Source organism: Danaus plexippus (assembly GCF_018135715.1).
Source record: "Danaus plexippus chromosome 29 unlocalized genomic scaffold, MEX_DaPlex mxdp_36, whole genome shotgun sequence".
Lineage (NCBI taxonomy): Eukaryota > Metazoa > Arthropoda > Insecta > Lepidoptera > Nymphalidae > Danaus > Danaus plexippus.
In genome coordinates this window covers 527,661-551,968 of record NW_026869857.1, presented here as the reverse complement: position 1 = coordinate 551,968, position 24,308 = coordinate 527,661, and the positions used below count along the sequence as shown (strand labels likewise).

Here is a 24,308-nt window from a genome sequence, read left to right as displayed (position 1 = left end):
TGGCACTACCTTTCCTTTTTCAGTCTGATTTTAAAATCCTTGCAGACAAGATGTTCAAAAATTTATTTGCTTAAATTATTTCATTAAATAAATATCATAACATATGTGAGTTTTGTTACTAGTAACATATTATGAGAAATAAGCTGAATTGTTATTTAGAGTTTATAAATTATAGCTGCGCCACCTATCCAGTTTATAGGTAAAGCAGTACAGTGTTGTCGGTAAATCAGTAAACCGTCCCCCGCCGCGGAGCGCCCCGCCCGACGCTCTAGCCAGTAAGATTGAGCGAGACGTGCCGCGCGTACCTATCGCGACCCATGCAATGCGCGACGCTACGACGCTGTCATGAGACGAACGCTGAGATTCCAATAAATAATCAGTGAAATAATGTAAAACATTCATAAAACAAACATTGGGAGCTGCCACGACGGCAGACACCTGCCCCCGCGAGTTTCTCTTCCCGCCGGCCGGCGACGCGGCACGCGACAACGCTTCCAAAAAAAAAGAACTCGAAACCTCGATGTCTGTGAGCGTGAGGATTCAGTGACGGTGTAGTGTAGTTTAAAATAGTTAAATGTATAAAAGGCGTGCAATGATCGTATGAGGAAGAAAGGCAATCGGAACATTGTAAGTGAACAGTGTTATTAGTTAGCAGTTATGCGGGGTGTTCCGCCCTGTCCGATGGTTTTTTACTTGTGGGGCGGCCGCTGATCGAACCACAGAGGTACGGAGGTCTATCCCTCGTATTCTCTCATTTTTTCACAATAACCGAGCAGGTCTATAACCCCTTTTTTGTGCGTCGCGTTTTTTTTGGAGGGAATGTTTACAATGTTCCTTCGGTTATGACTGCCAGGTAACTCGTGTTTAGTTGTGATATAGCTGGTAAACTGTCAATGGTGGGTCATGAAATGTTCTAAAACAATAAAATTTAACAACAACATTCGTAAAAAAGTGGGTGGCGAGCGAACGTACGGTCAGGTATAGGAAAAAATATACTCGTTTAGCTTACATCGAAACCAGTTTGCCTCCCAGCCTTATTGTTATTAGGTGTACGCAACTGATAAATGTAAAAAAGACATATTGTCGTTTCCTATCTCAAAGCAGACGCAATATAGACATTAAAACAATTTCACTGAAAAATTATTTCAAATATTAGTAAACGTGTCAAGTAGAGCAATGATGTAGGATCTTAGAATATTAAACTTTTAAAATTTTCGATACTATTCATTGATTACATGAAATAAAATTGTATTTATTAAGTATTTCATAAAAATTGTGTAAAACAAACATATGCATATAAATAATAATTTTGTTTATAGTTATCGAGCATAAATTCGTGATAAATAGAAAAAAAAATAGAAACTTCAAGCAAATAAGTTTAGCTGTTATTCCGTGAAGGACAAACATAAGACTGTACCATACGGACAGCTGTTTGAAATTATTATTTAGTAATAAAAAAAATATTATTAGTAATTACAACGAAGTGAGTGTACCGACTTTAAAGACGGGAGGTTGTATAAATAATCGGACTATCGAGCGGAATAACGGGCTGTAACTTTTTCTATGGTGTTCTCGTTCCTTGTATAGTGATATAGTTTCTTTTATATTATATATATTTATATATATTTTGATGATTATGTTTACGGCACGAGTGTGTGTTCGCGCATCGGTTCGTGTAGGAGCTATAGTTATGACATGTATAGCGGTTTAATATAAAACGTAGGTTTAAGTTATCGTATTCTGTGTTAGGTGTGAACTTGTACGTAATATTACACACACATGCGCGCACACACACACACACACACACATACACACACACATATATATATATATATATATATTTCTCTTACGTCACACGGTTATATATATATATATATACATATACATTTTATTTATAAGCTCTGAAAGTAATAATATATTTTTTGTTTTTGTATCATTTTTGAACCATACTCCTCTCCTATTAGTATCGTGTCACATACACCAGAACCTTCATAGATTAATGTTATATATAGCACTCATAGGGTATTACGAATTGTACCAGGAGTTACTGAGATTGACGCTAACAAACACACAGACATTTCAGCTTTATTTAACACTCCATCTTTACATTAATATTAAATTAACTAATATGTATGATAATGAAGAAATCTAATTATGGGGCTGTTCTTCCGCTATGATCTTCCAGGTGTCTATCCACAGCTGGTCAAGCGTCAAACGTCTGTAGCCTTATCATATATGACCCATGTACAATATTGTTCCCTCGAAATAGTCCAGGTGATAATCTATACTAAACATGATTTATTTTCAAAATACCTTGTACACCTGCACCACCAGCTCCAGGTGGGCACAGCAACCGTCCTAATATAACCTCCTGGATAGTGAAGATCGGAGCTAAATTCGCGTTTCAGGTGTTGTCATGGTACCAGATCTCTGGCTTCGTTCATGACGGGTCTGTAACGACCTGTATAAGATCTTTTCCAGCTGAAGCTGTATCTTTAGCAAGTAAATCCCCTGGAAATCTTTAATGAAAAAAAAAAATATTTTTTTTCAGTCCCGTTTTGGATAACGTCTTTACGAACACACACACACACACACACATATATATATATTTCTCTTACGTCACACGGTTATATAATTTTTTTTATATATATAATTTTTCAAGTTTCGTCATTATGTCCATTCTAACTGAACCCAGCACGAGATCATGGTAACCTTACCACGCTGGTGCCGACAAACTACACACGCAGCGTTCACAGTTAAATAGAACTCGCAGTAGGTGCTCAGGGCGTATCCCTATAAATATATTTATGTATACACATACATACACTTGTAATATCAAGTAAATGCTGTAATAAAAGTAAATTCTCTGTAGGTTAACGCTGCGCTTACTATGTGTTTCGTAGTCTCCCTACAGACCGATAGTTCTCACGTGGTGACCGATCACGAACCGTTCGGTGTGTATTTCCATAGGATATTATTCAAAGTAACTGTCTTTGGTGTAATTCATAATAGGAATTGATTTAATAAGCTTAGTATGCGTGCGTGATTAACTACAAACTGTCAGTTCGAAAGTTTTATTCCTAGGACTCGCATTAAGTATGTTCTACTTACTGGAAAACGTCAAAAGCACATGTAGACCGGCTCACAAACTTTGATAACCGTTTTGGACATTGTGAATTATCCCTCTTAACATAACACTAAGTATCGCACACGGATTCGTTTGTTTACAATCATTTTATTAAAATTAATATATATATATATTTCTTGAATTTGCTTCATCATTTTCTTATCAATTACTTGTATATTAGGTATGTTTTTTATACTAAGTCCCACTAATATTATAAATGTCAGTATTGATGTTTGTTTGTTCAGCACTATACGCAATATCTACTAAACCGATTCCGATGTAACCCTACAGTCGCGTAGTTCGCACTTCGGAGTAACACCTAATTTAACCCATAATGGATGCTGTAAATTTCTTCGACAACATCTCTACTCTGCTATACTACTAATATTAAACTATCATAATATATATCAAAATGAATTACTACTATCATTACGGGATGAGTTATTACAGCGTCCATGAAGATGTCTATCAGATCGTTGCTCCTATCATGAGAACCTTGGCTGTGTTGCTCCACCAGCATATGGTGGGAGACTGTTGATATCGGTAGAGGATTTAACCGATTTAGAAAAAGAAGGTTTAGTTATTAGTCTTTTATAATATTTGTTTTGTGAGACCTCGGATACATCTGTAGCTGCTGGATCCATTTTGATGAAAAACAAAATTAAAAATCAGATTATAATTACGATTATATATAGAATTATAAAAAACGAGGAAAATCACGTTTTCTATTGCATTAGTACGTTAATATGCGAAGATTCCTGAATTGAAAACTGTTAACGCTCTGTGTGTAGTGAGGACGCTAACTTGGGGTAAGCGAGAGCCGAGCCCGCCACGCCGCCAGCACGCGTAATAAATAATGTATTACATCAATTAGCACGGTGATTCTTTTAGCCTGGACACTGATAACGCTATCGGCTGGACCCCGAGCGATAAAACTCTAGCAATGTGACATATTGCCGAAAGTGTCCGTATGTTTTTGACTACGTCTCATTAATTTCTGTATGTTCGTTTATTACAAGATTGTCCCTAAACTTGTCACATCGGAAGTTTGTACAGACTATTCTATAAACATATATACAAGTTTATATAAACAGAGATGATGGTTTTTCATAAATAAATATTCTAACATTATAATATTAACGTAGATTATCTAACGAGAAACGTGATACGCTTCGTGTGTAGTTAGGATACAAACTCGTATTAAGATCGCAGTATACTTGTTACATAAGTTATAAATTTTCCAAAAAAAAAAAGAGTTGATATAAAATTTACGGAAAAAAATATTTAAAAAACACACATCTCACAAGTAAAGAGTGTACATACGTACTTAAATAACTTCTTTTTCTCATTGACCCCTCGACGTCACCTTCAAAACTGAGACAAACAAAGATTATATATATTACATCTGTTCAGTAATTATCGTCGTATAAACCAACATACAAACACATACATATCTACTTGAGACAGCATTTAATATAGGATTATTAGACTTTAAATAAGTGTTAAGTCTTCGTCTAAGGAAACTATGTTAATATTTGATGTACAAAACGGGCGTAGTCGCGTGTGCTAGCTAGTGCATCGATTCAGTTTCTGATATAAGCCAGCATCATACGGACACACACCGGCTGTATGAAACAGTTTCGGAGATATCATCACGGAGACGCGTGGATGATTCATCAGCTGGAGGTCATTGACCCCCGGTACGCCGGTTCCGTTCCCGGGTCGGGGAGATTTTTTGTTAACTAACTAAGCTAACTATGTTGTACAATTATTCCACTATCATTATATATATATATATATATATGTTTGTGAGTGTGTGTTAGTGACTCACGATATACTGGAAGGATTTTGATAGTACATCCTTGTGTGAATATAATCTGACGTGTAAACTTCATTGCTCTAAAGTTACATCACAATAAGTGTCGTATATTCAGACTAACTGTAGAATTATTTTAACATAACTATCATTAAAATTTATATATATATGTGTGTATGTCATGTGCCATATAGCTCAGTAAATTTATATACTAATAATATATATACGAGAAATAGCGAGAAAGTATGGATGCGAGTTGATCCTTCACGTGAAAGTTACTTCACTGATTTTGATCAAACTTTACATTGAATGTTGTCCAGAAATCAGCGTGAGACGTGGGCTAGGATATATTTCTCGGAGAATAAAAAGATCTTAGATCTCATTAATAAAACCTGCTTAGTATATGGAGTCACGTGACACGGCTGGTTTGCACACACACACACACACATATATATATATATATATATATATATATATATAATTTTAATCACACATTATTCTTTTCATTCTGAAAATAATCCAAAGTCCAAGCGCGTAAAGTCGCAAGACTTTATATAGAGAAAAAATATATAGACAAATCATGTTTGAAATATATGATAATCTTATAGTAGTCATATTGAAAGACCAAATGAGGTACATTAAGTTTTTTTTACTTCATAGAAAAATACAGTTCCGAATAATACAACTAGTGTTGAATAAAACATGTGACGATGCCACGCTTACCACGAGTCTGTGTCGTAACATACGAAGCGTTTCACGTTTATCACCCAATAACCTACCTAAGAAGGAATATGTATGGAAAACTATTAAATAATTAAATTAAAAAAAAAAGTTAATAAATTTAAATTATCGCATATAAAAACAGTTGGCTTTTACTTATTTGATAAAACTTAAATTATAACCAAATATTTACGAGGGAAAAAACGAAATGCCTAACTCAAATTGTCATTTAACTATTATAGTACTAGTGAGATATTCGATCGAGTTATCGTAGTACTGGAGTAAGGTACATCATTAGGCAACAAGCTGGTCTTATAACATGAACATAACAATAATAAGAACGGCTTACAAATGAAGAAAACAGCATCAAAAACGGCCGATCCGTTTAGGAGATACGATGTCACACACATATAGAAACAATGGTCACAAACGTAACACCCTGTATATGTCGGGGGTTGCAAAGCACCCCTGTATATTGTTTACTATGACGTCACTCATCTCATTACAACTACAACTTACATGTCAATACAATCAATAGTTCACGATAGCTTGATGATAATATTATTTTAAACCGGAAATAAAATACACATCAGCAATGTCCCCGGATTTGTCTGATTGAAATTGTTATATATATATATATATATATATGTATGTAGGTGTGTGTGTGTGTTTATAAAAACAGAATTTCTGATAACATGCGATCCAATCGTTCTAGAGATGTGAGGGTACGAGCAAATAGACAAACTATTAAAATATAATTTTTGATGTATGCGTTAGAGAAAAGATACTAATGCGGAGTAACACACACCCACACATACACACATACATATATATATATATACATAATGATGTATCACTCGACTTTTGAAACAAATAACGGCCAAAGTTTCAATCGCCGCTGGAGATCGCATTGTTAAAAATTTAGCCCGCACTTTGTTACAACCCCGGCACATTTTGATAATGTGGTTACTCCTGACATACATACATATAAAGCCTAGTACGAGTTGGGATCGTCAACGTTGAAACGTGACGTATTGTCGTCTTAACTTTCTAATGTCTGTTCGTTGGGTTACAATTAGTTTAGATGATTATTTACAGACAGACAAAAAACAGGTTAAACCCATCACCTTCCAGTTAACCGTTAGTTATGTATTGTTACAGTTAGTCCAAGCTACATATTACTCGCTTCAAACAGTAACACATCTCTGTACTCGACTTCGTCGAAACTAGAAGTGAGTGTTATGTTTTACATGTATATGTGTTTGTATGTTCGCTCCTAACTGCTATCATACAAACAAATTTTTGGTTACAAAGAATAGTTTCGTCTTCGTGATCACGGTTCCTGTAATGGAAACGCTACGTCTTGATCATGTAGATGTAAATGAGACGGAACCTCTCATCATTCCATGGATTCCCCGAGCGGGTGCCGGGTCCATCGTTGCAGGGAGAGGAGCTTCAACAGGCCTGGGACTAAACCAGGTGTAGGTTTAAGGGGCTCCTATCTAACGTTAAACGCTCACCTCCACTGTCCAAGCTCCTCTCTCTACCTAACCAAATGCACGACGCATGCTCGACGCACGTTCCAAGAACGAACTGATGTTAGTTCTTAACAGGCCTAAGTCTTTTAGCAGACTGTAGAGAGACCTGGCTTATCAAAATACGTAGTACCGAAAAGCGCTCCCTGATTACAATGACGCTAACTCATAAACGACTAGCATTATCCCCTGCTTCATCGGCCTAGCACGAAATGAAGAATGTCTGTTTAACACTCACTATATATATAGTTACAAGTGGCGCCATCTGTGCCGTACTAATAAACATACTATAATCTTTGAGTTATTTTTATGACTGTTTATAATGAATTAATTCTGAACCGTTGTAAAATTGAAATCGCGACATTTAAGGGCCAATTGTATTTGAACACTGTAAATACTGGCTTCGGCCATTTTGTAAGATTTACTGGAAGTAACGTTGAACATCGGAAATTAAGTCTGAAACTGTTTGTCAAACTATATATGTATATCTTAGTACACCAGATTGTCGACAGATCTTGTCCTCATCATCAGCCTATCGGAGCCCACTGCTGAGCAAAGGCCTCTTCTCACATGAAGAAGGTCAGAGCATTAATCACCACGCTCGCTCAAGACGGGTTGGCGATTTCAATCTTATAATTTGAAATTATAAGTCCAGGTTTCCTCACGATGTTTTCCTTCACCGTGCGTCAGTGGTGTCTGAATACTCTTAGAAAGTACATATGACTCGGTGAAGATCACATTGGTACTTGCTAGGTTTCGAACCCGCGCCCTCACGTATGAGAGGCTGGCCTTTATCCTCCAGGCCACCACGACTTATCTATCTAGTCCTATCATGTAAAAATTTTATGGAGCCCAAACCGGGTGTAAGATATACTATATATATATGGTTTATTTTTAAACCGTAGATAGTGGATTACAGTAACGAGGACCTTATTAATAAGCAATATAACGCTAATGAAATTAATAATAGTTATAAGATCGTCTTAAAAAACATCGAAGGCCTGCGATCAGTGTTCACAACTGATATGAATTGTTCCCCCCCCTACATTTATGGTCCTCTCCCTGCAGCCATGGACCCGGAACCGCAAGGTGAATCCATGGAATGATAAGTTTCGTCCATATATAAAATATGTTTAACAAAAATTATTTTAATGAAAAAATTTCGTAAGAAAAATAATTTTAAATTATATTATCTATGAAATTTTCTTATCTTTTCTTTCCTGAGAATTACTAACGCAACAATGAGTTATAGTAAATTCGGTCTAGCCAGGTCTGGTTCACGTGTAATGGTGCGACCAAGGGAAGTATTATATACACACACATATATATATATACTTATATTTATATATTATTATTAAACTGGAAAAATATTAAAAAAATATTCATACATTAAAACTATTATAAATATAAAATGAAAAATAAAATACTTCTCTTCTTTGGAATCGGTTAAATATTAACTTTTGAATATTGATACGAAAAAAAATCACTTAATTTTAAAGTGACAAAACATATTAGCTGCCTAACTTACCTTAAAAATATTTTCTTTTCGTAATGTTAGAAAATAAATGTAATTTAAAAAAATTACAGTGTCTGGACTATTTATGTATGAAAGGCAGAAAATTATATTTTTTCAATTCCTTCCTTTATCTTTTCTTTTGCACTTATAGGCATATCTATATTAATTTTATTGAAAATTCTGTTCATATTAGTGAGATCAAAACGTAACTATCATACGTACATACATAAAGCACGAGATATTTGAAATATCTTCACATATATCCCAAGATATATCGCTTGTGTATATATATATGTACATTATACTACACACGGACAGTATGTACGTATTCGTTATTAAAATTCGTATCTTTGACCATATAGACTTGATGTTAATTCTTACTACGAGTGTAAGGTTTGCCAGAACTAACCTTACACTGTATATATGGTAGTAAAGACGACAATTACTGAGTTTTATAAATTTTATAAAATAAATATATATGCAAAATCTAATAGAAATCTGTTGAGATTTCACGCAAATCACACCAATGTACGATTAAATCTGTTAAGATTTCAAAGATGTGTTTTAGTACGAATAATATTTTAAAACGTTCACGACTATACACAACACCCCTTTATTGTAAGTCGGTTATTAAATTGAAAAAAAATAATTCAATCAATATTAACCTAAGATCCAAAGTGAAGTGAAATGTAATTAAATCGAACCTAAGACCTAATACATATAACAAAGAAATTTATTGAGTGATGAAACTACGCCTGAGGTTGTGTGATTTTAGACGGACGTTAAAAAAACCGCTCGTTTTTTCTACCGTTTGGTTTTAAATCGCAAGTCTTTTTTTATTATTTTTGATAAATATGTATAATGATAATAGTGATTGTTATTGTTAAGCTTCCTTAAATACGAGTCGAGACAAAATAGACGGAAAGAAAACGTGAAAGACAGTCTTGTATTACTAAGATGAAAGTAAGAAAATTAAAGTAATTTAACTTTACATTATAACACTATTTTAAGAGTTTACACAACGAAAACTTGTTTTTCACATTTCACATTTATATTTATTTTATTTCATCCAAGTTGTAAATATAAACACGTGATGAGGTCGTTGCAGATGTCGGTGGGCCTTCAGCGGCGCGTGCCGGCGCTGGACGAGGCGGGGGGCGGAGTGCCGGCCGCGTGGAAGTCGAGCGAGCCCCCGTTCCCGGCGTTCGCGCCGCCCGCGGGCTCCCCCGCCGGCCCGGCGTTCGCGGCCTCGCCGGCGCCCTCCACCCCGGGCCCGGGCCCCGGATTCTCGGGGCCCTACGCCGCCGCGGGGCCCTTCGGCAGCCCGTCCGCGAGACCGGGCTCCGGCGGCGGCTTCCCCCCCGGCCCGCAGCAGCACTTCGGGCCGGGTTTCGCGCCCCCCGGGTCGCCGTTTCATCCTCATCCGCCACATCCGATGCCACCTCATCCTCACATGATGGCCCCCCTACCGCCACCTGTGGACAGGTCAGTTTACATCACGATATCATAACGACAACAACAATAACATCAACTTCAACTACTATGACTTATGACCAAGGATCTTCGTCTTGTTAGTTAGTTATAGAATTAAAAAAAAAACACAACTATGACATACTCTATGAAGGTCTAGATGTGTGGCCAGCTCGTGGCGTTCATCTAAGTATGTTCTTTACTTTCTATTTAACAATTTAATACACGTTACTAATTTAAATATCGATGATATTTCACAGTCGATATCGTAACATACGAGCCCTGAAAGCTCCCACGTCCCGATTCATAATAATCAAACAATCCACATTTTATAAGCGAGTATAATTCAAAAATGGAATATATTTTCAAATTCCGAACATCGAACGTATTATATATTATCTGTGAAGAAAAAAAAAAGGCAACGTTGCACGACGGTGGTAAAAATCGCAAAATTATCCTCCGAGTGAAATAAAACGCGCGCGTGTGCGTTAGACGTTTGGCTGTGTGTGTGTGTTTGTGTGTATGTGTGTGTGTGAGCTATAAAACTGCGCCAGTGTGAGTGCACAAATAAATGTAGGTGAACGCTGTGTAGGTATATATTTCGTGAAGCGGCGGTACAGTCGTCGTCGGAAGTGTTAATTAAATTTTTAATTATTATTTTTATTTTATTTTTTACATTGTATGTAACATGCTTTCAAGTCTCAAATTGTAATATGATAATATTATATTATTCATTAATAAATAATTAATGTGATTTTGAAACTTCTTCATTTAAGACTAACGATTTATAGTTTGTTAAAAATCGTTGTGTACTGTCAGTTAGAACGCCAACGTAATTACAGACGGTTCAGACGTCATGAGCGAAGATAGACAAAAAACAAATCCTGAATCTATGTTACGGTCAGTAAAAAAATATTCACAAGTAAAGTATTTTATACCTTTTATTTATTTTTCATACATAGGATAAATCCAAATGTAATAATCAAAAATGTAATTTAGAGTATCACTTGGCTCGGTAAATCCTTCTTCAATGTCGGGTAGACTTTTAATCTTTTTCCTACAGATCTCAAATAATTTTCATTTCTATGTACACAATTAGTCATTACTTGATTAATTAATTAATTTAATTTCACAGAAAATACTAGATAGTCACATTTGATATTTTTAAAGGATTTCCAATACTTTATCTTTATCGATTGCTAGATTTGAGACAAGATCTTAGATAAGTTAGTCCTCCCTATTATTAATATGGAACTGTCTCTACCAACGTCTTCTGTATCTTCATTATAATAAACACTTTGTTTAAAAAGAAACTTTGAATTGAGGGTGACTATGAACAAATATCACCCAAAATATTATATCATGTTTCTGGTATAGAAACAAAACAAAAGATCAAATGCATATATTTCTTAAATTCCTATACAAGAAAAATAATGATTATATTCTTATTAACCGTTCCGTGACCGACTGTACCGGCCCACCCCGAGTACCAGCTACCTATCTATCGCTATACCGCGGTACCGCTTCGGCCAGTTTACGGTGAGCTCCGCCTCCCCCTCCCCCTTCGATATCCAAGCCCGCGGAACGGTAACGGCTGACGTTACAGGGCTCAACGTCGACTGGCCGCCCCGTACATAAGTAAAGACTATAGACTCGGTTGCTCGAGTGTCGTCTGCCCGCGCTCCGATCAAAATCATTCCAAATACGAAATGCTCTGACGTTTTCTTGATTTTTGTTTTTTTTTTTTCAATAATAATAATAATAATAATTCTTCATTCAGCCTCAGTGTTCGGACTGTACTCTATTTTTTTTTTTTTTTTCTATAATATTTCTAACCAGTTTCAATGCAGTTTCGGTTTTTTTTTTTAATTTCGTTTCTGCTATACATGTTTACAGTCAACCATCATGGGGCCGGATCGTTTTTTGACTATGATGAAAATATTGTTCATATGGCCCTACATGTACGTGTGTCTATCGGCTGCTGCTATCAGGCGAACGTTCGCAGTCGGGACTCGAACTCGAACCCCGTGTCGTAGAGGCGTTATTTTTTATTTCATTATACATAAAGCCGCGACCGCCGTGGGTGTACGAGCGTCCCCAGCGCCTCGGGGGTGGAGGCCACGTGCACCCTCTTTAAGTATTCATACCTAAATATAGGTTACCAACGGCATCTAACACGGAATTAATATATTATAATAATTATTACAGATTATAAAACACGTTTTTATTTTATATGTATATGTTGGCTGTATGTGCTTGACCGAATATAATAAAATGACGTCATAGAGTCCCCGTTGGTTTACATCTGATATTACGTCACTAAAACTAGATCGATTTCGATGAGGTTGTATTTTTTGATAGAGAGCCATTTCTTCACATCTTATAATATATATGTATATATTATTTATATAAATTGTTCGTACCGTCATCCCTTTAAGCCACCCCCTAATATTAACAAATTCTCTTTCTCTTTCTTTATATATCACCCTCTCTCTCTCTTCATGCAAATGAAAAATCAATGTACCCTCTTGTGTTCAAACATACTTAGACAGTATTTTTTTTTTGGTGATAAATAATTTTATTCATTTTTTTCTATTTAATGGAAATTTGGTATGTATGTTGATCTGTTCCGATGTATCTAGTGAAGGTTTTTTTTTTATTTTATTATTTTATTTTGTCTATGTATATATATAAATTGCACCTGCCGAAGCGTTTACAGTATTTCATTAGCATTAAAATATGATATCTGATTGTACATATCTTACCAATAAAGTTATTTACAAATAGTTACAGCATTTTTTCCAATTGTTCGTTATAAAGATACGGATAAACACATGAAATGAAAGAAAAACTATTATAAATAATCTATATATATATATATATATATATATATATATATATATATGTGTGTGTGTGTGTGTGTGTGTGTGTGTGTGTGTGTGTGTGTGTGTGTGTGTGTGTGTGTGTGTGTATGTGGGTATGTTAGTTCATAAACAGTCCAGTATAAGATATAGTAAAGATTATTTGAATTCTACAATAACGTAACTAAAACCACGCTTAAATCGGCTCAGCCGTTCGCTAGCTTCACAAATATGTAACGCTTTTTGGCTATGTATAATATTAATGAAAAAAAAGTCTTCATTCCTCAAATATTCCTTTAACATTATATAATTATAAAACTCTTTACTTGGTTAATAATATTAAATATTGTTGGACCGTACTTGATGCGAATTTCAGTGGAAATAGTTTTTATTGACGAAAAGCGCGAACTGATTTGTCAACAGTAACTCAAACTAATGTCACGTATTACGAGTGGAAACATTCCTTGTACTAGTGAAAACCTATGTTTATATAATAAACTCATTATATAACACAATAACTATACTTCTTTATTACTTATGTATATATATAATATTGAATTCGTTTCACAATCTTTCGTACCTGAGACGTATTAAAACTTTTTCCCGCGCTTTTTATTTTTATAACAACGCCGTGAACATACAGCCAATATCACCACCGAGGTTTAATTATGTATATATTAATCGTATATATATATATTATTTTACTATTAATACCATAGTACGTGGAACGCACGTAAATAATTGTGACGCATCCGATACGGTTACAGCATAACATAAATATTATTCACATACAAATATTTATAAAAGAGGTTTTATTGAAATTATATTTTTACTATTTATTATAAACTTGTGCTGGCCGAAAAAAAAATATTGTTAACTTTTAAACTTGGAATTCCGTAAGGTCAGTACGTACACAAATAATTATTATTGTTTCAATCGTATAGTACGTGTGTGTATGAGCTTGTGAGTGTGTGCGGTAGATAGTACGGACGGCTAGTTTTGAACCACATATATATATATATATATATATGGGTGGTATATATATATATATATATATATATATATATATATATAATATCAAGTTCAGTTTATTGAATTTCCAATAATTAAGTAACCATATTTTTTTGATATATTATGTTTCATTATTTAAATCAGATCTCATTAGAATTTTAAATTATCTTCACACATTGCATATTATTTATTTTAAGTACTCAAATATCAATACACGTTTTAGTTAATTTTTACAAAATCATCACCACTGACCAAGACGCACCGACCTCACTATAATACATCTATCTGAACGTCACTCACACTAGTACATTTTATTGTCTTCACTCACACATACAGCCCGTGTCTGTGTGTGTGAGTTCAACACGCTCGTCCGCTCCACCAGCAGAAGGTGATAGCTGGCTTCTATAATGCATTTTTTTTCTATTTTTCACGTACATCACACATAACATAATAACTGTATAGAGAAAATATTTTTATATAATATTTTTCTTAGTTTTCCTTAAATATAAATAAGTGATTTTAATATTAATCTACTTATGTACATTATACAAGTACGTTTATTCCAACCGTATCACTAATTACTACACTGAATTCATTGATGTCGAAATCAATATTAATATTGGCTTTTGGCACTATATAAATTAAAATAAAAAAAATATACTTGTCGCCATGTCAATGTATCCCGCCCGTGTACTAATAATAATAATCGCGGCGTCGTGGTGTGTGTTGCTGCGTGTGTGTGCGTGAAGCCCTGTTTGAATCGCTCCGGTACTGTCCAAGTCGACTCGCCCAAGTCCTTTTTTTTTACTAATATTATTTTTATTTTCTTATATAACATACACAATCATTGATATATAATAATTTATTGGCTATTGTCTTGCAGTGTCAATAAAAATTTAATTTCCAAGACTATGAGTAGGTTTACAGTTTCTGTTATAAATAATTCCAAATATAATTGTATTTTATTTTCATAGATATAACCAGTTGTTTGTGACGACTTCGTCCACGTGGACTCCGGGATTTATCTTACATATATGTAAAAATTGTGTTAAATCAATGGTAGTTTCTAGTGTCCCTCACAATTAATGTGCCATGAATCTATGGTGTCTTCGCGGAAGATTGATATAAATTGTATTTTATGTCTTATTTCAATGGCTAATACATAGAATCAGTGTATTTTTTTTAATAGAATTTGTATACATAATTCTTGTTTCAAGTCATCATTTCACGTGTTGTGTGACAGTAAGACACTCGCCCGGTGTGAACGCACTCCGTACTGCTGATAGCCCCTTATCTCATCTACTACTACGTCAACAGCCCGCTACCGTCTCCCTCTAACGCACGTGGAGCGGTATATCTCCGTCACGCTCTGACGCACAACTCGCTCCGTCTCTTTCCCGCTAATGAATTGAATCAACAACCTCTCGCTCGCACCCGATAGAGAGATGATCAGCGTTCCCTATTTGAATTTATTTCGAATTTGGAATTCGATTTTAGTGCATCAAATATGTCGAGTTTGGAAAATCGATTTTTTTCTGCATCGGTTTTATTTATTCTTGTTATACCTTGATAATGTAATTAAAACTACCATTTTTTTAAAGTATTGAGTGAGCAGCTTGTAGTCATCTTTTTCATACTATTAATAAATATATAACATCAGGGAATAAATTCCATAAGAGCATTTACCAAAGTCCTACAAAATTTCTTCCAAAGAGAAAAAACTTAGTACTTACTCTGAACATATTATATAAATAAAAAAAAATTCAAAGTGCACAATATAGAAGAATAAGTGTGAATAAATATTAAATATTCATTTTTGATTTTCTGTATGTGTTTATTTCATTCACATGTAAACAATTTAAATATAACGAAATTTTACAAAACCATCTATGTGTAATAATAATAAAAAAAATCCCCTGTTTTTAAATTCCCTTATAAATCTAACATTCCAGACAAATCCAAATCGTATGAGCAACAAAATTATGTACACACATTATATACCTTAAAAAACCGTAACTTTCCAATGATTACGGTTTTTCATAACGTTTCATTTTAAATATATATACTATATAGGAAGCAACAAACAAAAAGTACATTTAGAAAGTGAGTGAAAGCGTTAGCTGCTGGCTGGTGGTGACTGAAGTGTGATGACTCCAGGTCGTTACTCTTAGTGCTCTTGCTGTGTCTAGATTCTAGATCGTTCTGGACGTCCAGCTGAATTACTAGATAGCTCTAAGGGAGCTCATATATATATATATATATGTATGATCCCTTGTTATTACGACTTACATAGGTGTATAATTCGTTATTTTACATATATAAAAATATATTTTTTTGTTTTATCTTCTTATATATTTTATTCTCTCATGTACATCGTCTCCAACTTGGAGTTTCTGTGCTTCATAGTTTTTTCAAGTTGTTAGTTAATTTGTTATCAAGTAAGTAAGTAATGTAAGTTAATGATTATAGTGACGCGCCCTTAGCTATACCATAGTGTATATACAAAGCTTTAAAAAATAAAATATTAGTAATAAATTAGTTTAATAAACTAAATCCCTATTTTTCTTTCAATCGGAGATCAAACTCCCCGTACACGTCAGACGTGAAACGTAACAAATGTGCCCGGACATGAAATAAATACAATTCAATATATTTATACGTGACTATAATTTAATTTTCCTTCGTTTCTGTGATTTTTATTTAAATATTTTAATTTTGTACCGAATATATTTGATCGTCATTAAGTTCACGTCAGCAGACGGTGTTACTAGATTGGTTTAATCATCACACATCACCTGGATGCTGCGGAACCCTGAACATCACCTGCCATCACCGGTTCCGCGGACGCCTGACCCCGGGCTCCATTAATCAATGTGACATAATCTAATCATATTAAAATTGCCGCCATTACGAGACGAGCGTGGTCGAGCGTGGCCGATGATGGCCGACGATGGCCGAGCGGCACGCGGTCGGCTTGTGGCACACTGGGAGATAAATGTGTGTCAACGTTTTATTAAAAAGTTTTATGACTGTGTATTTTACATGTTCTTTCCTAGGAGTTGTACGAAAGAATCTGATTTAGATGAAATTCGATGGCTATTTTTCTTTTTTTGTGTTTAATTATAATATATCGATAGTTACGTTAAAGTCCGTGATTAGTTTTATATGTACGTATATTTTTTTCATATTCATTGAAAGTGATTTCTAAAATTAAAAAAAATAATAATTGTGATTATAATTTTCTAAGGTATGTGTATAAAAAAAAATTAATATTACTTTGAGTTTCGTTCTCAAAAATTTATTTGTAAATAGTTGCCTCAACAAAAAATATAACGCTTTTCATCAAATATAGCCGAGATAAAATTTATCTTTTAAAAGCTGAAAAATATATACTTGGATTGTTAATTCTCGGACAACCGCCTTTCTTAATAATATATATTTTTTTTATTACTAAGTTAAATTAAAAAAAAAAACAATACACATCGGAATTAATGTATTAATTTTTTTCAATTTTAATTTTCTTTGTCTCTTTATTTAATTAGTAATTTGAAGCAGTTATCTAATTTCGTTATCAAAAAAGTGAATAATCGTATTTATTTTACTCTTGATCTTACATTCGTATATATTTTTAAAAACTCTTATCAAACAATTTGGGTTGATTAATTTATAAATAATACATGCATATTTTAAATAGTTTTTTCTCCTCACTTGAATGAACCAATCATTAATAGTAGAGAACCAATGTATCAGTGTAACCCTCCTGGTGTGTCCCGGGCCTAATGACTTCACCCGAGCGCGGCCGAGCACAGCCGAGCTCTCCCGAGCGGCTGACAGCTCGTCACTCGTCAGTCACAACTCGGCACACTTCTATGTACCTACATAGGTGTACGTGGCTCTATTGCAATCAAAATTACGGAATCGATTCATTTCGCTGCATTAATCGATTATATTTATTTCTGGTTAGCGATTATCGCCTCAGTCGTCCTTGTCATAGGACGTATTTTGGTCGGCGCCAGCCGCACGTGTGGTTCGCTGTTTACTTGTTAGAGTCATTGACACGGTTGACACACATTCCGTGAGTGACGGCTCAACGGGACGGTTATTTCGCGAGTGATTCTCGTCTTATCAATCTCGTTCGTATTACACTGATAACGGTACGCGGCTCGCGGTCACTTCCGCAGAGCTGCTGTGTGTATATATACAGTGACGACGGTCTGTGCATATAATGTAGTTATGTGATTGTAATATGTATTGTAATATTTCCGCTGCCAAAATTCCCTGTTATATGTATATACGATCAATGTTTATTTTTCCCGATACGTGAATGCCATCAGCGCGCCTCGATGACTATTTGGTATCGATTATTTTTTTTGCGCGTCGCGGACGTCACTAATCACGTTACATGAGAACCCCCTTTCACTTTTTTTTTTAAATATCGAATCATCGATTCGCCAATCGGCTTTAGTGTCGAATAGTCATTCTAAATTCAAATGTCTATAATATATGTTTCATATTATAGACGAGTGAAAATTTTCACGGACACATCTGCCCGTTTTATTTATAGTACTGTTTGATTTGTGCCCGTAGTCCGTAGCTCGGCTACATATATAACGCCATGTACACTATGTCCGCTAACAATATATAAGGCGTGTGTGTGTGTGTGTGTTGCGTCCTAACAATGTTATATATGTATGTGTGTGTGTGTGTAATGAACGCTCTATGTGCTGAGAAACAGTAAAAAGTATGGCGCGCGAGCGCACTGAGCGGCAACACCGCACGAGGCCGACGCCGGTGAAAACAATGACTTTTATTACTTTACGTTATTTAACATTCTAATTTATTATACATAGAATATTTTATATAACTAAAATGTCTCTATATACGTTATTGACGTGATTAACGTTAGAAATATTGAAATTATTTCGTGTCAGTAAATATGATAAGTGTTTTTTCAACGTTTGATCCGTGATGTACGTAAACAATAGCTAAGTAATTGTATCATAAAAAGCCATATACCTAGTACGAGCTGTTAACCTTTGAGTACGGCTCCGAGCACTGGCCAGCTGACGCGATGTTGCCGCTCCGTGCAGCAGACCTGGCATCACCTTATCGCCCTTACTGCCTCATCATAAGATGCAAAGTCGCGTACCCTCATATACATAATGTATGTGTCTTAGCTAGACGACACTTGCCGCGCAAAATTCAAACAGCCTTTTATCAGTTACAACCAACAGAACGCTTCCATGACTCGGATGTGATTCATTATATTAAATAAAATAAAAAAATAAAAAACAAGTGAAAATTATATATATATATATATTACAATTGGTGAAATAGTTCTAGTGAAGTGAGTGAGTGTCCGTTAGGTTGAGGTTAAAAGGTTGGTAGATCCGCGCTAGATGGCGCGGTAACAAAGTGGCCTACATGCCCGTGGCGCTGGGCTCGCTCGGCGAGGGCGAGTACCGGGAGTACCACCACCACTCGCCTCTTCATCATCAGAACCAGCACCAGCACCAGCCCCAGTACCATGAGTACGGAGCTATATACCATCCCATACCGGAGCCCTACTTTAGGTACAAGCAACGACAAGCGTATCGCGTAACGATTATACTATGTGCGCCGGCTTTACTCGCGTTTCGTTATTCTATACGAATCGATATCTCCACGCCATCCTAACCTATGTCTTGTTTATTATAAGACGAACTGTTTAATTCGTATGTATTTAATAAGTTATTCAAATATGTTTTTCATATTTCTAATAACTGTCACGTGTTAATGGGAAAGTATAAAATTAAATTTTACTTTCATATGCGACGTGACGCTACGTATATGAATGAAATTTGTTTAAATTAATTATATTTGTCATACAAATTAATCGAGACAATTTTATCAAGTGATATCAATTTATTAAAAAATATATATTTTATATATGTATGTTTTTTTTAATAAAAAACATGTATATAAAATCAGTGATTATATATTTGCTATATAATGTGTTAATGGGATATCATTACGTTCCAGAAGGCATGCTCCGTACTTCGGACAGCCAGACTACAGAGTATATGAACTCAACAAGAGATTACAACAGAGGACCGAGGTAAATACGCACGCACACACATGCACACGCGCGCACACACACACACACACATGCAACGCGCGCGCACACACACACACACACACACATGCACACACACACACATGCACACACACACACATGCACACACACACACATGCACACACACACGCATACACGCACACGCACATGCACACACACACACACATGCACACACACACGCATACACGCACACGCATATATATTTATAAAATGCTCTTAAAATCATATTTAAAGTGGCGCCATCTGTTATTAGACATAAATTATTATATAATATGATACAATACATATATGTTTATTATAGCGGGAATGTTTTGGGTGTATTTATATACATATATATAACGCCATCTATTGGTAATAATTTTAATTTTCTTTCTAACTAAAGTTATGGCGTGGTGTGTTATACTCTTACCCATAATCTTGTTATGTATACTTCAAGCTAAACAAATGAGAAGTATTTTATATATATATATATTTCATCTTCCTAAGTCGATATTTCCTTAAAAACCACTGACTGTTACGTCTCCTCGGTTCCAGGACTCCGACAACTTGTGGTGGGATGCCTTCGCCACTGAGTTCTTCGAGGACGACGCGACGCTCACACTGACATTCTGTTTAGAAGATGGACCCAAGAGATACAGTTAGTACGAGGACAGACATACAAACTGTCTGTTTGCATATAGGCTTAGACTTAACCTAGAAACAAATTTAACAATGAAAACCATATATATATATATAAGTAATGTTACTACTTAGTACAAATAAAGTATTTGTAGTAAATAACTTAACAGTATATGCATAACCATGTGACTGTGTGTGTTCCAGCAATAGGAAGAACCTTAATACCTCGCTACTTCCGGAGTATATACGAAGGTGGTGTCTCCGAGCTGTACTACACCATGAGGCAGCCCAAGGAGTCCTTCCACAACACCAGCATCACGCTGGACTGCGACCACTGCACCATGGTCACCCACCACGGCAAGCCCATGTTCACCAAGGTGAGTCCTGGACCAGCAGACATTTATACTCGGCGACTGAGATGTATATTTATATAAAAATTAGGAGTTTTTAGTATAAAATTTAAATAATTTCATAGTATTTTTCACTTCGGATAAGTTAGTTATGATGCTTAACCTGTGGTTACATAACCCTTTACATCCTCACCGTACTCAGATGTCTGATGAGAGTGATGCAACGTTCCAGGTTTGTACGGAGGGCCGCCTCATCCTGGAGTTCACCTTCGACGACCTGATGCGCATCAAGTCGTGGCACATGGCGGTGAGGGCGCACCGCGAGCTGATACCCCGGCAGGCGGTGCACCCCCCCGACCACGCCGCCCTGGACCAGCTGGCCAAGAACATCACCCGGCAAGGCATCACCAACTCCACACTCAACTATCTCAGGGTCAGTCCCTTGCAACTAACTGTACAGATTCAGTCTCACTAGCTCTTTCATACGTATGGCATTGTCGTATTAGCTATATCCTAGATGTTGCTCTGTATTTTAAACTATACAACTGCAAGGTTTCATCACAATCGCTTTAGTATGTTTTACGTGTGAGTGACGGATATACATACATACTTACAAACCTCGTTGTTCCTAGTATAAGTAGGGTGATTATCACTCGTATAATAATCTTGTTCATAAAAGACATGTTTTGCTTTCTTAATTTTCATATCCTATTTTTTTATATATGTGTGTATTTTAACCCTAAATTGATATTTTCACACTTTAAACACAAAACACAAAAGTAATTCCTATATATATATGTGTATGTGATGATGTTGCAGCTGTGCGTGATCCTGGAGCCCATGCAGGAGCTGATGTCTCGTCACAAGGCGTACGCGCTCTCCCCCAGAGACTGCCTCAAGACCACGCTGTTCCAGAAGTGGCAGAGGATGGTCGCCCCGCCCGGTAACTGCCCTCCGCCCCCCGCCACGGACACGCACACGGACAGACACACAGACAGCACTCAGATAGTTGACAGTCTATCACACAAATCTTTGTGTACAAATACTGGAAACACACACACACATACACGCACGCACACACAGACACACATACATAAATTCGTATACACACTTAAATACCCATACAGCACTTGGTTAGACAGCTAACAGATACATAAATCTTATCGTATGTGTGAAATACTGGAGAACGTCTGTATTTAGTTCCGCGACACCAACTCGTACTAAGGTTAAGGGATTCACTATTACTACAAGTATTTAGTATTGAAGCAACCTTACAAGGAAGGTGGGGTCGTGTGTGTGGGTGTTGTCAGAGTATCTGTGTTAACTGTGTACGGACAGTACGAAGTTTTTCATTCATAGCACCTACGTTTATACTGTCACATGAGGAGGTTTATGTAGGAAAGACGTGAAACTGTCAGTTTAGTGTAAATAACTATCTCTTCTAGATGAAAGTCGGGTTTGAAAACTAACTAAATATATAAATATAACTTTGATTAAAATGCTGGATTGTATTGATATAAAAATCTAGAACATTTGCATATTTCTAGACTATTTTAAGCTAAAATTTATTAAAACACCACAAGTCCATGGGATCACACCAAGATCCCGTCAGCGTAGCGTTATATATAGCGTGTGTATCCGTTCCCAGAGTCCCAGAGGCCGGCCAGCAAGCGGCGCAAACGTAAAGGCAGCGCCGGAGCCAACGCCGCTCCCCCCGCGCCCGCCAAGAAGCGATCCCCCGGACCCAACTTCAGCCTCGCCTCACAGGTAGCACTCGCTCAGGCCGACGCGCCTCCGGAACCAGCTGTGACAGCGCCTGCATATGCACATACCTGTTCCAGGACGTGATGGTGGTCGGCGAGCCGTCGCTGATGGGCGGGGAATTCGGCGACGAGGACGAGCGGCTCATCACCAGGCTGGAGAACACGCAGTACGAGGGCGACGACTGGCCCGCCCCGCCGCCCGCCTCGCCCGCCAAGACCCCGCCGGCCAACCACTGATAATATACATTAACATAGGAGAACAGCTTTCATTTACAAAACCCGGCCGCCGGGGTGGTGGGGGCTCCAGCTCCAGCGGCGACCGGCCGCCGCCATCACCCCCGGCCGCCTCAGGTCGCAGCTGGTGACGGCGCGGACGAGTCAATGGATTTGTTAAATAATAATGTAAATAAAGAGATTTCGATTTGATATTAACTGAACCGTAGCGGATAGTGCGCCGGGACCAGCGCCGCCGGGACCAGCGCCGCCGGCCGGGGCGCGGGGCCGGATGCTGTGATGCGGACTAGCAAGGCACGTGTAAATAGTTGACATAAAGTATTATGACGGAACAACCCCTTTTTTTTTTCTCTTCTCGGCTCTCCGTTCCTAGTAAGTGTACATATTTGATTAGTGATGCACCAAATGTTACATAGTGTGGGATGTATTGACTGGCGGACATTAAAAGAGGTATTATAGGCATTTTTTTTTTTTTATGGCTGAGTTGATTATTCGGTGACGGCCAGGAAGGTCTGATAGGCTCATCTTGACTACAGAAGTATATGTATATAGTCTGTCAAGTTACAAGTGAAGACTTATCATCTGAGTTTAAGGAGTGATTCTCACAGAACTTGGACATGTGATGTTGGAGAAGAATTAAGTATACTTATTTATTGCACAATATATATATATAATTTAAATTTCCACAATACATCTTGGACATGTTACTGATTAGTTTATTTGTAAAAAGAAACGAAACAAAATAAATACAGATTCTACTTTCAAGAAATTATCTTTCAGTTGCGTTATCTTACCACGAGTTCGCAGTCACAATACACTTGGCGTTAACAGGTCCAGTGTAAATAGACAATACCGCGGTATTAAAGCAGGTTGAATGAAAAACGTGAAACGCTCCATATGCAGTGACCATAGACTCGTGGTAAGCGTACTATAAGCACTTGCTTAACTTTTGTCTTGTGATTATAAATATACGGAAATTCTATCAGAACTTTCACAGAAACTATACAGATGCTCGCTCACCATGGCGGGAAAACGAAAGATAGGTGTTTATTTATGGAAATAATCACAGTTTTGTAAAATAAATATTGCGTTAGTTAGGGACCTCTTAAAGCTACACCTGGTTCAGTCCCAGGCGCTGTTGAAGCTCCTCTCCCTGCAGCGATGGACCCGGC

The 24,308-nt window shown here is 36.5% G+C and overlaps 1 protein-coding gene across 12 annotated transcripts; it reads left to right on the top strand.

The window, feature by feature from the left end:
* The first annotated feature begins 285 nt into the window (after window positions 1–285).
* LOC116776835 (LIM domain-binding protein 2) lies at window positions 286–23,471 on the top strand. Of its 12 annotated transcripts, none has more exons than XM_032670092.2 (9): window positions 286–627; window positions 9,823–10,199; window positions 20,078–20,153; window positions 20,706–20,808; window positions 20,994–21,166; window positions 21,372–21,572; window positions 21,959–22,082; window positions 22,788–22,906; window positions 22,981–23,471. In XM_032670092.2, exons 1-9 carry the CDS (start codon window positions 601–603, stop codon window positions 23,137–23,139), a joined length of 1,359 nt encoding a protein of 452 aa, XP_032525983.2. In that variant the 5' UTR covers window positions 286–600; the 3' UTR covers window positions 23,140–23,471. The 12 variants fall into 12 exon arrangements, with proteins under 12 accessions (XP_032525983.2, XP_061384962.1, XP_061384969.1 ...); XM_061528978.1 differs by lacking the exons at window positions 286–627; window positions 9,823–10,199 and adding exons at window positions 17,914–17,941; window positions 19,291–19,629; XM_061528985.1 differs by lacking the exons at window positions 286–627; window positions 9,823–10,199 and adding exons at window positions 17,923–17,941; window positions 19,278–19,629.
* Window positions 23,472–24,308: the final 837 nt, after the last annotated feature.

Coding starts and splice junctions, on each gene's coding strand:
- LOC116776835 (XM_032670092.2), top strand. CDS start 601: ATGAGGAAGAAAGGCAATCGGAACATT. Junction 20,809..20,993: donor AGATGGACCCAAGAGATACA/GTTAGTACGAGG, acceptor TGTGTGTTCCAG/CAATAGGAAGAACCTTAATA. Junction 21,167..21,371: donor GCAAGCCCATGTTCACCAAG/GTGAGTCCTGGA, acceptor GCAACGTTCCAG/GTTTGTACGGAGGGCCGCCT.